The 15,621-nt window shown below is 34.1% G+C and overlaps 1 protein-coding gene and 1 long non-coding RNA gene across 2 annotated transcripts; both read left to right on the top strand.

Moving 5' to 3' along the window:
* Positions 1–3,763: 3,763 nt before the first annotated feature.
* LOC149928587 (uncharacterized) lies at positions 3,764–6,822 on the top strand. Its single transcript, XR_016474160.1, has 3 exons — positions 3,764–3,781; positions 4,782–4,949; positions 6,437–6,822. It is a non-coding gene; the product is annotated as an uncharacterized LOC149928587 (long non-coding RNA).
* A 3,022-nt stretch (positions 6,823–9,844) lies between these two features.
* Positions 9,845–14,975, top strand: LOC149928588 (uncharacterized). The gene is made up of 3 exons (XM_090157935.1): positions 9,845–10,013; positions 12,893–13,022; positions 14,919–14,975. Exons 1-3 carry the CDS (start codon positions 9,847–9,849, stop codon positions 14,973–14,975), a joined length of 354 nt encoding a protein of 117 aa, XP_090014061.1. The 5' UTR covers positions 9,845–9,846.
* Positions 14,976–15,621: the final 646 nt, after the last annotated feature.

Genomic DNA, 15,621 nt, shown 5'->3' on the forward strand with positions numbered 1-15,621 from the left:
GAACGAAAGATATTCAGGAACTTTAAGTGAGAAACTAGAACGAAAGATATTCAGGAACTTTAAGTGAGAAACTAGAACGAAAGATATTCAGGAACTTTAAGTGAGAAACAAGAACGAAAGATATTCAGGAACTTTAAGTGAGAAACAAGAACGAAAGATATTCAGGAACTTTAAGTGAGAAACTAGAACGAAAGATATTCAGGAACTTTAAGTAAGAAACTAGAACGAAAGATATTCAGGAACTTTAAGTGAGAAACAAGAACGAAAGATATTCAGGAACTTTAAGTGAGAAACAAGAACGAAAGATATTCAGGAACTTTAAGTGAGAAACTAGAACGAAAGATATTCAGGAACTTTAAGTGAGAAACTAGAACGAAAGATATTCAGGAACTTTAAGTGATAAACTAGAACGAAAGATATTCAGGAACTTTAAGTGAGAAACTAGAACGAAAGATATTCAGGAACTTTAAGTGAGAAACAAGAACGAAAGATATTCAGGAACTTTAAGTGAGAAACAAGAACGAAAGATATTCAGGAACTTTAAGTGAGAAACTAGAACGAAAGATATTCAGGAACTTTAAGTGAGAAACAAGAACGAAAGATATTCAGGAACTTTAAGTGAGAAACTAGAACGAAAGATATTCAGGAACTTTAAGTGAGAAACTAGAACGAAAGATATTCAGGAACTTTAAGTGAGAAACAAGAACGAAAGATATTCAGGAACTTTAAGTGAGAAACTAGAACGAAAGATATTCAGGAACTTTAAGTGAGAAACAATCGCTGATTCGTTTATTTTCGAGTGATCATAGAATGTATTTCATTCGGGAACAATTTCTTGAAAAACCGGCTTACATCTTACATTAGACCTAGATTAAGCAGGCGCATTTCTTGGGGTGCTTTCGCGAAACGGTGTCACTGGAGCCTGAAATATTCCAAGTGTACTAGTATAACTTTTTGTTTACACTTGTAGAGTTTATTTTCGTAAAACCTTTCGATTTATTTCACTTTTGATTAAAAAATATTTTAGTTTATTGTGAAACTTTTATGAAATATCCATTTCCTAGTTAAAATTAGAATAACAATCGTAGACTGACGTGGAAAATAATTAAAATAATGATAAATTCAAATTAATGGAGATTTAAGGCAGTATTTATTGAAGCATTTATCCGTATTTAGTTACCCGTAACAAAGCATTTGAAAACGTACAGCGGATCATGATGCAGAACGTGAGTAGAGATTCAAACTGTTCAATTTACTTTTAGGCTCTTCAAACAAGCACAGCATTTCACTTGCACATAAATATGTGATGTTTGTACGCGTAAATGCATGTTGATTGGTGTGCAATATAAAAAATCCAAGTAAATAAAACTTTGGGAAGTATGTGTAAAAAGTCTAATGAGCTTTACACATAAATTAAACACAGACTTAACTTTTAAACTAATCTTTAGGAAAACCATCGCGATGTTTCACACGATAGGCTTTCTAGTTGGAAATGAAAGCGAATGACGTTTAAAAGCATCAAACATACTCAAGAGACGATCTGGAATTATCGTAATCTAAGATAACCAAAGCTCTAATGAAATAATTTAATTACTTATTTTGATAACCTTTTAGCGCGACTTTATGCATAAGAGTATTTTTTCACGTGCAGCGATTAACGTAGAGGGTTTATAATTCAAGACGCATCACGTTTATAAACGTTTCTTGGTTCCGGTTCATATTATTTGGTTTCAGTGTCGTGTTGATAGATTCAACCTAGTAGTTTTGGTTAATTTGAACTCTTTTAATATAATAAGAACTCGCAAAATAAATAAACAGAAAACTGGAATCTATATGGAGTACATAAATAGTTCTTAAAGATTGTGTCTACATTTTGAAAGGGTTGAAAATCGGTTACGATTTTCCTGCCTTTGCACGCACTTTCCAAACCAATTGGGAAAAATTTTAAACTTTGTCTAATGGCAAAAACAAAATTATACTTAAGAGAAAACTCTTAACTTTTTGTGCGAAACAAGTGGTCCCTTAAGAAAAGTAAATTGCGAGAAAGCTCTAAATTTCTTGGAAAAGAAATAAAGTTCAGTAGTTTCTGCGCAGTACGACAACACAGTCACCTTGTAACATCAACTTTCTAGAAACATTTGTTTTGGGAATTATAATACATTTCGTTCAACGAGAAAGGCTGAAGTGATAACATTTTTTTTCTTTGGTAGCAAAATTATTTTGGCCCAAATGCAAAATATTTGAATATTGTAATGCATGCAATTAAATCAAAGACGGTCGATTAAATCAAAACACACACATTTAATATTGACAATAAGTTTACTACATTCGACACCATCGTCTGATCTCCCTTAGGAACAGGGTAAGACCTTGAAGGAGAGAAGGAGTTCCTGGAGGGGAAAATATGAAAAATATAGCTCGGGATGTTTTTTTTCTCGGTCGGACTCTCGTTAAATGCTGCCACCATTGAGGCGAATTTGGAACTATATATTACTTTTTTCTATTTGACCTTGACCGACAACACAGATCGCGACTAGCAAGCTTATTATGATGTTGATCGGAATGATTTATACAGATTTTGATAACGTTATAAACTTCAAATGTAAGATGAAATATTTCTAAAGTCGGTTGTATATCAAGAGCATAATTACACCTGTATTTCCATTTTTGTTTTCTTCAAATTAAAAAACTGGTCGCTCATCACCCGTAACATGAATATCCTGAATTGGTTTTTGAGATGGATATGGATATGGGTTTTCCTGGGTTGGGCCTCGTTTATCAATGAAATGCAAATTGCAAACATAATGATGGTTTTTTTAAAGTTGATGCAGTCTAGGAGCAACAATCACAAGGAGAACGCTGCTAGCCTTTAAACACGCTAACGAAGGGTTGTGTATGAATTTCATTGGACGAGCTTCACGAGGCTTTACGCTGAACGTTTTACGGGCGGGGGGGGGAAGACAATTTCTGTATTTTTCCCTTCCGACGGCAGCATGCGCTAAAGCGTCTAGCCAATGAAAAATGTACGCAAGAAAATCCACGACTTTTGACGGGTTGCGTTCTCCTTGTGTGGGCTGTTGTGTTTGTTGCTCCTAGATGCAGTAATGTAGTTTCGGTTAATACTAAAAATCAATTTTTGGGTAAGCTCTAATTTAACATTTCTCTTCTGGGTTTAGGTACTGGATAAAAAGTTATATTATTGTGAAATCTTGAATCACTTCTACAATCTATATAACAACAGTACTTTCCCACAATAATGAATTAATTGTAAAAGTTTTAATATTTAAACTAACTCGTAAAAGACCGTTGGGCATTCCTAAGCCTTGTGTGATCTAAAAACGTCTTCCAAATGTGCAGACGACTAATTCGAATTTTTTCATAAATTTGTCCACCGCTAGATGCTACTAAAGTCCTAGGGTCCGACCAAAAATTACCACCCCCGGCCTTCCCCCTGTCCCGCGCTCGGGTACCTATCCACTATGCTCTTGGTATTATATTTACCCCTCCAGGAACCGCTTCTCTCCTCCAAGGTAAGACATAAAAGCCAAGATCATTACAAGCACAGGGTATGGAATACATGAGAAAACAAAACAGTTCTGTTCCCAACTTTCTGCTTTAAGCTTTTATTAAGATTAATTATCAATTGTGTAATAAATTTTCGCGTAATGTTTTTCTTCTTTAAATAAGTTAAGCTTATTTTAAAAATCTTTTAATTTTTCTAGATGATATTCATATGGTGCATTATTTGTGGAATATTTTATAACTGCAACGGTCTTTCTTGGTTTGGGTAAACATAAATGAATGTTTAATTAATAATTTTTCATAATTAAAAGTCTCATTCTTTTACTAAATTGTAAAATAAATAAGAAATTTACGAGAAGTTAATATAACCACTAATAAACACCCTACGTGTATATTCAAAAAACATAAGCTTACAATTATGTGTTTTGAGTGTGTTAGTTTGTCGATATAAAAACGATAAATATTTGTGCAATTATGTGCAATTGTCGTAGTACCAAATATTATAAGCGCTTTAATGCGAAAAAAATACGCGCGCATATGGGAGAGAAATTTGGAATAAAATTATTTCGTGTTATGTGTTATTTTATCTGATAACACCAAGGTGTTTCTACGCTATAAAAATCAGATAATCACATTTTTAAACCATATGAAGATAACATATAGTGGCTTTAAGTAATCTGAATTAGCAGAATAAAGGAAAAGAAAAAGTAAATTTTCTTTAACGAATTTATAGTTTGTTTTTAGCCGAAATGCCACATCAGAAAGAAAACGTTTTAAAAAGCTTAACGTGAGGTCCCTATAGGCTAAAATTAAAAACCTTTTCCTAAATGTTTTAATGTTTAAAATTAAGGACATATTGTTGTTATTAAATCTGTTTTCGTTAAGCTGTTCGATTAACTCATTTTTAACTTAAAAAGCAGACAAGATAAGAAACTAAAATATTGCGATCATATTTTCTTTGGTCAGATAAGATAAAAGGTTGGGAACCAATTGGTTCTCTATTATGTTATCAGTATAAAACATGAATATGAGAAACATATACAGATATTCCTTAACAGAGGGAAATGGTAAGCGCAAGCTTGAGCGCGAGTCACTTTGAAGATGAGACAAAGATCCCACTTACTTTTATGTCCCCCAAAAACTGTAAAGTGATTCCTAAAATAAGCAATTAAATGTAACATGGCAAAGATAAGGAACCACTGCAAAGCTTTTTCGTCTTATATTTTCAAAATCAGTGATGTCAACAAATTTCATTTTAGCAAGTATAAAATGTCAGCTTCGGGACTGGGAGAACTCAAGCAAGTTCCGCTGTGCAAAAATGTGACGGATCCAGCACCATTGACCGAGTGCAGTGATAGATTGGGAAGATTGCATAATATTGATACCAACGATAAATTGACTTACAAATTGAAATCAACGGTTTGCAAGTAATTTTTATTACGAATGTATTTTTCAATACACTATTCCAAAATTTTCGTTAACGATTGACACCTTTTATAAATTCCAAAAAAATCGTCTTGGTATTTTAATTATAAAATTTCGCCTGCTTTGATAAAAGCATTTAAAAGTAGGTTCAATGTTTTGTATATATTTTTACTATCCTATAAAAGGTTTTAAGAAAATTCAGTCGCAAAATTTAAAAATTAATTAGGATATTTTTAGGATAGCGCAAAGTTTCTCAATTTACGGTGTCAGGAAAACAGGGTTTGCTGGAAATTTTTCTAAGCTGCTAGAAACAAGTTGACTAAGCTGTTATATAAATTCCACGTTGATGAAATGGCATACTTCCAAGATAATTTTATTTAACCGAAATTTGCGTGATACCTGGTTGCGGGAAAATGGTGGAACGCGACAAAGTTTTTAAATTCAAATGTTTTTTACTCTAACTTAAAGTTATGCCATTCCGGGTTTCAGAAATTAGGTGTGGAAACGCGAATGCGTTGTCAAATGCTTTAATTTAAATTATATTTAACTCAAACCTTCAAACCGATATTTATGCGATACCAGGTTTTGGAAATAAGCTAGCGATCTTTCTGGGCATGCTCGAACCGGGAAAGAGGTACAGTCATTTATATTTAAAGGTGACTTTAATTATGTTAACGCCACTCACAGTTATACAACCATGGGATATCTATACGTACACAAAACCATCATCGGGAAAAACATTAAGGGTACGTTCAGTAACGCGAATCTGGGAAAAATCAGTTTTTACTTGATGTTTGCTTGATGACCGCTCATCGTCATAGTGACGTAGGAAGTTACTGAACGGTGTTATTTTAATCAGCGCTGTTTTTAAAGATCGCGGCTATAAATGTTAACACTGACGCGTTTGACGTCAAGTCATCAAAAAAACCTTCTCGCCGAGATGGTTTTTTTTTTGATGAGCATCGGATGCCTATCATGACGTCAAATCGGAAACGTGAAAAATCGTACAGTAACCAAATGTTGGCATCGATTACTCAGCGATGTTTTTGTTGAGCGTTACTGAACGTACCCTAAGTTAACTATTTTTCCGGGTAATTTCGCTTGCCTTTACTACGTAAAAAGTGCGTGAAATATCAAGTATTGGTAAAAATGAAAGCTCTGCCAAATCACAATAAAATAGTTTAAGCTAAAGAATCACGGCTCTGCGGGTAGTGAATACCCTTTCAGTATTTTGAAAATATAATGTTATTGATAGAAGGACCCGATCCATAATTATTGGAAAAAATATTGAATTATGACAACACCAACACTCGGGTTAAACAATAGCAATATATTTCGCTGTGGAACTAAAAATCACATTATTTCAATACACAGAAAATATTGTATTGTTGCTTTTCCCTCGGTGTATTGTCGTTATTGCTTTACATATGACAAAGCTGTTTAAAAATAATGGATTTATATACTCTAATAATATCAATATTATTTTAAGGAATGAAAACTCACGGAGCGAATTTCAACATTTGCTTCCCTCCAATTATAAAACCCGATGTGCTACTCTAAAAGTGGCTTTAGGGAGCGAACATTGCATGGTTTCAGTGGGCTGTTCATGCTTTATCCAAAAACCAAACTAACAATTTGAAGATTCATTTCATAAGCAATGATTTCATTAAGTCTTCTTAAATCAATTCATTGAAATGAGATAATATATTATTTCTACTAATCATAGGTATTTACGGGCTTATCACGGCAGATGTCGCTTTTCGTTTATGTCAAAAACTAAAGTCAGTACTTTTTTTTCTGAAGATCTAGTTCCTCAGCCCCAAATAATTCCAAAACCATACGAGGAACAGAAAGGCGACATCTAGTGAGATTTCTTTAACGGGAATTTTCCAGCCACCTATGTTCTGCATTAAGCTAATATAAATGTTATATAATTTCTATTTTCTTACACTCCTTTCATTCGTCTGATATGAAAGTCGAACACTGAAATATTAAAAAAAAAATGTAATACAAACAAAATAACAATATTCATGTAATAAATTCCATAAGACAATTGCCTAAAAGTATTTTTTAACTATTTCTTTCAAAAAGCCGGTTTGAAAATTACCCCACAAGTGTAATAATAAAATAAAAGGTTTAGGTTTAACAAGGTTTTGACCCTGATATCGCGTTTATACGAACAATTTAACTATTATTTAGTTATCATTTATATGAACACACTACTAATATTACTTTCTTGTTTATTTATGCCGATTATAAATTTTTAATATTACAGAAAACTTCAAATAAGGCTATATATCTTCGTAAACTTAAGAGATTATGGGCGTTACAGCTAATAGCTACTACACTTCCAAAAACTTATATTTACATAGACATCCATAAAATTCTAGGAGTAGATTCTCATCAAAGAATGTTAAGTTTTGAACATATTAATTTTATTTTAAAGGAAATATTTAAGAGAATGATATATCCAAATTATTTATTTTATTTTATGTCATAGTCTACCACATCATTTCAAAATATGAATGCGTTTGTAATGAGTTTCTAATATTCAGCGTTCAAATATTCATATTAACATCAGCACTTTATTTGTGTATTGGAAACCTTGACAAACAGTTTTCGCGTGGCCTGAAGGACTTGTCACCACCCACCTATGCATTGTAACCCGGCCACCTACTTTAAGGCATTAAAAGTCGCTAGATGACTTGGCCCTAAAGGGGTGACTTGGTTATTAGCCTAGTTGATTATTAAATAATGAATATAATTAAATACATTTAAATTCTCAATAACAAGAAAAAGGAAGTGTCAAAACTTGTTCAGTGAAAATAAGACACTTACTTTAAAAATATCAATAAAATCTATACTTTCCGTGCTTCTATGGTATGACTTAAAAGCAATTTATTAACCATATCCTAATTATGCTATAATAACAGGAATATTGAATGAAATATTTCTAGAAATTCTAAAATTAATTTATGATAATTTTATTTTTGTAAATAGCAATTAAAAATTAAAACTTTTTAAAAAACGTAATTTAGTAAAAGTTATTTTTTCAGTTTGAAAACAGTTTTTTAATAGCTATTTAATTTCGACAATTATTTATTTAACAGTTATTATTATAAACAAATATCGAAATTGATGTTACCTTTAAAAATTGCGTGTTCTTTATTGGCACAAAAATAAATTAAAACTTTTATTGATTTGAACACATCACGATATTGTGATTCTTCACGTGGGTAACAACTATTTAAGTCATCAAAAAGAACACGAATGGGGATGTAAAATTAAAATTTTACCAGTAAACATTTAAGGTTATGATAAAATTAAGCCTTCAGACAAATTAACATTTTCATTATTTTTGCGCCTAACAAACACTTTCTCCTCTAAGGTTCCCCTTTTAGGTAATTCCAGGATATATGAAAATTCAAAATTGGACCAAATCGATTAGAATCACTTTAGAAAATAATAATGGAGGCTGGCGGTTAACAGTTCGATTTTTAATATTCGACTCTTGGTGCAAACGTATTTTATTTAATACAGGGATGGGAGTGTTTCCGGGGAATATCATTGACTTTAAAATGAACTACGAGGTGGGCACGATAGCTTCTAGGCGTGAACCATAACTACGATTTGAGCCTCATAACTTCATCAGCTGATCGGCACAGAAGCGAAATTTCTAAGTAAACGCGGTCCATTTAAACATATAGCGGGCCCAAAATAGACCGATAAACATTATATTAATTTAATATTTACAATGCTTTCTAATTAGGAGGTAACCTTCGAATTTAGGTCGAAGGTAGAATAGAGGTAAATGTTCCCTTAGCTTAAATTCGTTTAGGTTATTAATAATTTATGGCGTATTAATTAGAAAAAGTACATGTCGTGTGAGTATTATATTTATTAACTGGCATTTCCTTTTTGCTCATTCATTGTTATTGCTCTGAAAGTGGAGAAAGTATCAGCGAACCATGCGACAGGTAAGTGGAAAATTTTGTTACTGGAAAATATAATTTCTTTGAACTGATAAAGTATATGACTATTATAAGTGGGATGGTGGTTAATTATCATAGCCGAGGTACGCCAAAAATAGCAAAGAATTCCGTCTTTTTGTACGCAAGCCAGCCACTTTGTGTCAAATTATATTATACCGTTAAACATGATTTCCAGATTGTAAATTTAAGGCGTTACTATATAAAAATAGGCGAAGGCCAGTAAATGATTAACCACGAAAGATCTTTTAAATTTGTTTTTTGTACAATCATTATTAATTTGTGGATAATCTTTCGAAACCATTAAGTAATTTGGTCGCGGCTCGGAAATCATTTTTAATAAAATAGTTACAAATGAATGAATCACTTTTAAAAAATAATTAACTTATTTTTTGGTTAGACAATTTTACTTCAATACTTCTTGTGTGGAACAATAGCTTTCTACCATAGCAAATTGAGGTGTGTATTCTACTTTAAAATATAATGGTGAAATTAAATTAAAATTTACTTAATGTTTCCATAAAATTAAATTTTTATGTATTTTAATACCATATACACAGAAGTTATCTGCTATTTTTATTATAATAAAAATGGCAAGTTATATAAATGATTTACTTGGTGCCACGAACCGAAGTTTGTTATTATTTTAGTGAGAGAAAATGGTTTAAGATCGAAAAATATATTATGGAAACACGTATTAGAAAAGGTCGAGTATGAAAAAATCGCGGTTAAAAATAAAAACAGTGCCTTGATATAAGAATGTAAATATGTTCTTTTGGCTTTTATAAAATTGGTTCAAACTCGGCATTGAGCGATTTGAGCCTTCATCAAAATTGTCTATCATTTAAGCATTTCACCTACTCGTTAAATAGATTTTAGAATAGCTAATTCGTGTTCCAGCTGTTCTGTAATGGAAGCTCCAGATCCGACGAAAGATGTAAAAACCGTCCCTTTGTGCGAAGTGGACACTGATCCGGAACCATTGACGCCCTGCTCACAATCAATTGATGGCCTTCCGGGCAAATCTGACAGTACAGGAAATATTAAGTTCCAACTGAAATCAGCTGTTTGCCATAAGTATGAATTTATAGTTTTATAAATTTGTCTTCAATTTATTCCAATCGGATTAAAGAAAAATTGATCCAAATCGATAATTTTTGCGATGAAATCCCATTTTATTGCAATAGGAAAGGTAATTTTATCCAACCGCATGTGGTTCTAGTTTGATAAGTCAACTTGTTTCAAAATTATTTCAAAATTATTTTTTAAATTGAATTTGTATTTTATTCCGTTAAGTTTTTAATTATCGTTCTTTTTTCTTTTAACTTAATAATTTGATTGGTGGTATATACTAGTTGTCCATGCGGGAGTCCTAGGTTTCTCAGGATAAACTTAACCAATTTTAAGCTACCAATTGCAATACCAACAGATACAAAAATCGTATTCTGCCTTATTCCAAATTTGATTGCGTCTGGATAAAATAGGCATTCAAATTTTTCGATTTTAATCTTTAGAATTTTTAACATTTATATAATCCGTCATTTTCGACACTTTCACTGATCTTGGCCCCAAAAGCAATTCATCTTGTTTATTGGCAGGAACTTATAAAACTCATTTGACACCTGGTTAACGCCGAGTTTTAAATACGATTCGTGTAAACACATTTTTTCATAACAATTACTTCAGCCAGGCTAATACCCAAAGCACCACCTTAGGCCTAAGTCATCATGCGACTTTTGAAGCCCTTAATTCAGGTGGCCGGGTCACAATGCGTAGGAGGTTGGTGGCAAGCCCTGCATGCCACGAGATCGAGCCAACAGCTCCCTACACTAACTATTACCGTTAACCTAGACAAGTGCTAGAAGCATTTCTTTTGGAATAAATCAGTAATCATTTATTCCCTTCCCACAAAAAGTTTAAATTTGCCCCCTCTAGTGGAAATAAAATCGTAAATCTCGAACGCCTTTGCAATTAATTTTGATTCTATTTTGATACATAATTTAATTATCATTTTTTTAAAATCGGTAAATAAGTTTAAAAAATTTTACCCGCACTCAAAAAAATGTAATTGAAAACTTTGGTAATTTCCTTTTGTTTTATAAATAACCTGATGATCTTAGTTTCACGGGAAAAAGTAGGTACTGCCATTGGTGCTCTACATAATAATAACATAAACCAGCTCAGCTAGTACCCAAGTCATCAAGTGACTTTAAATGCAATTAATTCAGGTGGGTGGGCTATGCTGCGTAGGAGGGTGGTAGCAAGCCTTTAATGCTACACGAGCCAACAGCTACACTTGCTATTACTGATAACATCCATAAGTTTTTATAGAAGAACAAACCGAAAGCTAGTTGGAAAACCCTTTTATCCATGTAGTTGGGAGATAACGTAGAAGGAGTAACTTCGCGACCCCAAATCCACCATTGTTCGTCACCTATCAGTGGGTGTAGGAGGCGGTTTGGAAAACTGATTCCATGCTGCTCAGTCCCTCAATCATGCGATTTGCTAAAGCTCGATCGTTCTACTCATTTTGTGTATGAAGTGGCTACGGTTTGTCCAGATAAATATGGCTGCGAGACCATTTACTTTAACAAACCATGAAGTAAAATTACGATTTCTTACAAGGAGACTACCTGAGGTGGTTATCTCCGATTTGGTTCAAACTTGGGTGGTAAGTAGACCTTCATGTAACTTGAAAATCCCTAAAAGGGTGGACAAGAATGGGCTTTCGTTTTGCAATGGCATCCAAAAATGTTTTTCGCAACTTAAAAACTGAATTTATCTAAGAAAATTAACATGGGAAAATTAAAAAAGGTTCATCAATTAGATACATCATTCTGGTACATTTGGACCAATATACGTCAATTTTGGTTAATATGAGTAAATAAACATATATTGCTTCAATTCGAGTAATCAGTTTTTAAGTTGTGAAAAACATTTTTGGTTGCCATGGCAAAACGTTAGCCCATTCTTGTCCACCCTTTTAGGAATTTTCAAGTTACATGAAGGTCTACTTACCTCGGGTAGTCTCCTTGTTAGTGATTGCTGGCCCAAAATGGGTTAGAGTGTGCAATAACTGGTGGCTTTACCGGGGAGTCGGGGTCCGGCTCTTGTAACCCATAAGTGTGGTGGCGCACTGGGAGATGTTAGCTCTGATCAAATGGTCCTATCTCCACCTACGATTTCGGTCAGGTTTGGGCTGGATACTGAACTTCGGTTCAGGCTAACGGAGAGGGTCCAGGCAAACTGGTCACCTCGGCGGATTGGGTAGCCTGCTGAGGGGCGGCGGGCCTGTTTCCCGGCCTTTTGGAACCACACCGGGATCTCCGGTGCCAGCTGTGCCGGGTTACTTGGACTGTTTTGTGCTCGTCGCTCCCCTTAAGGAGCTCTCTCCAAAGGGTTTGGCTCCTTACCTACGTAGGTAGGGTGTCGGCTGGAGTTGCTACAGCATTCACTATTTATCCCACTGCTGTGTGCGAAGTGGGGATTGGTCCACCCATTGCTGCACCTTCTGCTGGGTTGAGTGGCTTGCGTCAAAGGTGCGACCATCAATAGTAGGGTTCTGCTACCCATGCTGGATTTGTCACCTGTCCGGGCTAGGTGGACGCTGGCGTAGGGCACTATGATGATGGGCCTCCGGTGGTATGGTCTCTGTTACTAGGTACACCGGGCTATAAATTCTGACACACTGTTAGTGATTGCATTAATTGTTCATTTATTGTATTGCTCTATTTTGAAAAATACTAAGATTATGTAGGTCATTTTAGCTCTACACAAAAAAAAATGTTATTCTAGCTGCCGATTTCAAAAATCCGAAATTTAACAGGAAATGGTATTTTATTGCTGTAACTAGGAACCTTTTAATATCAAAACATGATAACAGTGTTTCGGTTACGATTATTAGTAAATTCAATATGTTCGCATGTATAAAAATATTCTTTACATTTTTGTTGCAGGGAAAACTCGACAAGCAACTGGCAACACTTGTTAGGCGATAGCTATAAAACCAGCTGCACAACTCTCAGGGTGGCTCTCGGTAGTGAGCAATGTATGGTTCCAGTTGGTTGCTCATGTTATTTCAGAAAAGTATAAATTAACTCATATTGTTAATCTTCATATTTATATTTTCAAATTTGTTAATTGGTATACCAATATATCGTGTAAATGTCCCATTAAGATGATCTTGTGAAGGTATTTAACGAACAGACATTTCATCATTTGAGTCGCTGATAAGAGCGTTTCTTTTGATAAAGTTTGCTAAGCTTCAAAAAATAATTTTAAGTAATTTTGTAACTATTGTAAGAATTGCATTGTTTAGAATCATAAAAACTTACTAAATTTGTAAGCTGACGTTAAGGACACTTTAGTTATTAAAATTAACCTAAATATTTTAACAATAAACAATTATAATGATTAGTCAACTTACTTTGTTATTGTTTGGAGACGGACATTTATCTTATTCAAAAACTTTAGTTCTTTAATTTATTCGTCACGAAGAAATTCCTCATGTGCCGTGATGACAAACAGATATACATTTTGAAAGAAAATTTGCAAAATACATAACCGTTACGTGTTTTAACTACGGAAAGCTGAGGAATATTGACGGGTAAGGGGTGGTGGAAAAGTTTTGTTACAGGTATCGTCAGTTCAGTAGGATTTTCCCATTTTGGAAAAAATAGCTGGCGACAAGTTTACCATAGCTGACCCCAAATCATCCTTAATTTTCTTTACTTAAGTACACTTTTTTGCCTTAACCCCTTTGGGTGACTACAAGGTCATCAGATTTGCTCGCCGTTTAAATAAGGTACCGTGTTGGTATTATACGCGTTGTTAACACTTTTGCGCGTAATTTTTGGGTTTCCATCAGAAAAGTAGAGCGTTGTTTAAGGAACAATGTAAATGATACCAAATATTTTTAATGGTTGCTATATAACGCTTGTTTCTGTTCTCTATGATTATAGACTGAATGTCGACCTGCTCATATGATCTTGCTAGAATAACTAGTTTTCCGAGTATTAGGATAGGGCCCCTGAGTGCTTGCCTGCGAAGGTATTTCGAAGTAAAGTTTTTAATAATGTTGTGGAGGATTTCAGTATCACCTTTAACGAAATAAGAAATCTTGGGTAGAGCACGTATGAAATCCATCGATTGTTTCTGACTAACCCAGTATAGCTTCTTCGAAGTGAATGACATCATATGCAGTGTGTTTACGTGGAAGAAAGCTATCGATGAGAGCTTGAAGGTCAGAATATTCCGGGGTCGTAACCCCTCTTGTGCTGGAGGTGACACGATGGTATCATATACAAGGTGTTTCAGAGAAAACTTCCAGAAATTTACAACCGTGTTCTTTGGTTAATAAGGAGTAAAAAGATATTAAGAATTTTTTTTATAAATTGCACCGTATCTGAATAATTGGCCTGCCAAACGTCGAAAACCGCGCAAATGTGCAGTTTCTATTATTCCTTGGCCCGAATGGTTTCCTTTTACAAAACATTTGGTTTTTCATCGAAAAAGATAAGAAAACGATCACTAGTATCAAAAGTTCGTTCTTAATTGATATAAGTATTCTACGTGAAGAAATTAACAATAACAAGGTGTTTTATAGTGACCACGTCAATAGAAAGAAAGTTAATTATTAAATTTCGTTTTTTCTTCAAATGCCTTAAGTACAAATTTAACTGAAATACAAAAAAATATATACAAATGATCACCCGGGGCACACGCAACTCATTCTTGAACCCGTTCGAAGATTCGAGGCGTGTTACGAATTCGCAACCGAAATCTATGGTTGCGCTCCCTTACGGCGGCGGGCGGAAATAATCGTCGGGAGTAAAATTCAATGCACTGTGGAAGCAAGCAATTTAGAAACTTAAGCAGACTCTTACGTTATAAAACGGTTTTTGCACAGTTGCGTCATCTAGACCCGTTTCGGTCGCAAAAAATGTTCACAGTGATCTATAATGCGTTTTCGTAAATTCGTAGGTCGTCAATGTTGCGGACTTCAGTCTTGTGTACCAATTTTTCAAGATGTCCACATAACCTAAATTTGGGTATGGGTAAAAATTCCTGTTCTTTGAGTAACAAGTCTTATGAGATATGTGAATTAAAATTTCTACTAGAAGTATGCCATCGTTACGATTTAAAATAATGACAAGCTGATTTAAATTACGAAGATAAACATTAAATAATTAATTTCTTTGTTTTATGGTTTCTCAGATGTTACACCATTACATTGATCATTGTATTTACAAAAGTTGTTCTTGTGTAACGAGTCCTTGATATTGTCCCAAAGGTAGAAATCTCATGTTATTAAATCAAGAGATCTGGCTGGCCATGCAACAGTTCCGCTCTCCACCTCTGAGGAAACTCGGAATCCAGCTAAAGTCGAACCAAGGCTAAAATGAGGGGTGATCCTTCGTGCATAAATCACATTCGATGTCTTACTGCTAGTGGTATGTCTTCAAGTAGCTCTGGTTAAGTGTCTTGTAGAAAGGTTAAGTACGACTCATACGTTAGACTTGGTGGTAGACAATAGGGTCCAATTAAATGGTCGCCAACAAATCCGCACAAGACCTTGATACTGAACTGCACTTGATGTGACCTAATGGTGGTTGGGCTCGCATTTTCTTGCTGCCATTCATGACGATTACGTAAATTGAAGATTCCGTCACGGGAATAATTAGCC

This window comes from Leiobunum rupestre, chromosome 9, assembly GCF_980474605.1.
Source record: "Leiobunum rupestre chromosome 9, qqLeiRupe1.1.hap1, whole genome shotgun sequence".
Lineage (NCBI taxonomy): Eukaryota > Metazoa > Arthropoda > Arachnida > Opiliones > Sclerosomatidae > Leiobunum > Leiobunum rupestre.

What these genes read in the sequence shown, in the direction of transcription:
- LOC149928588 (XM_090157935.1), top strand. Translation starts at nt 9,847, where the DNA reads ATGGAAGCTCCAGATCCGACGAAAGATGTAAAAACCGTCCCTTTGTGC. An exon ending in AAATCAGCTGTTTGCCATAA is followed by an intron (nt 10,014 to 12,892) that starts GTATGAATTTAT and finishes TTTTTGTTGCAG; the next exon opens with GGAAAACTCGACAAGCAACT. An exon ending in GCTCATGTTATTTCAGAAAA is followed by an intron (nt 13,023 to 14,918) that starts GTATAAATTAAC and finishes GTAAATTCGTAG; the next exon opens with GTCGTCAATGTTGCGGACTT.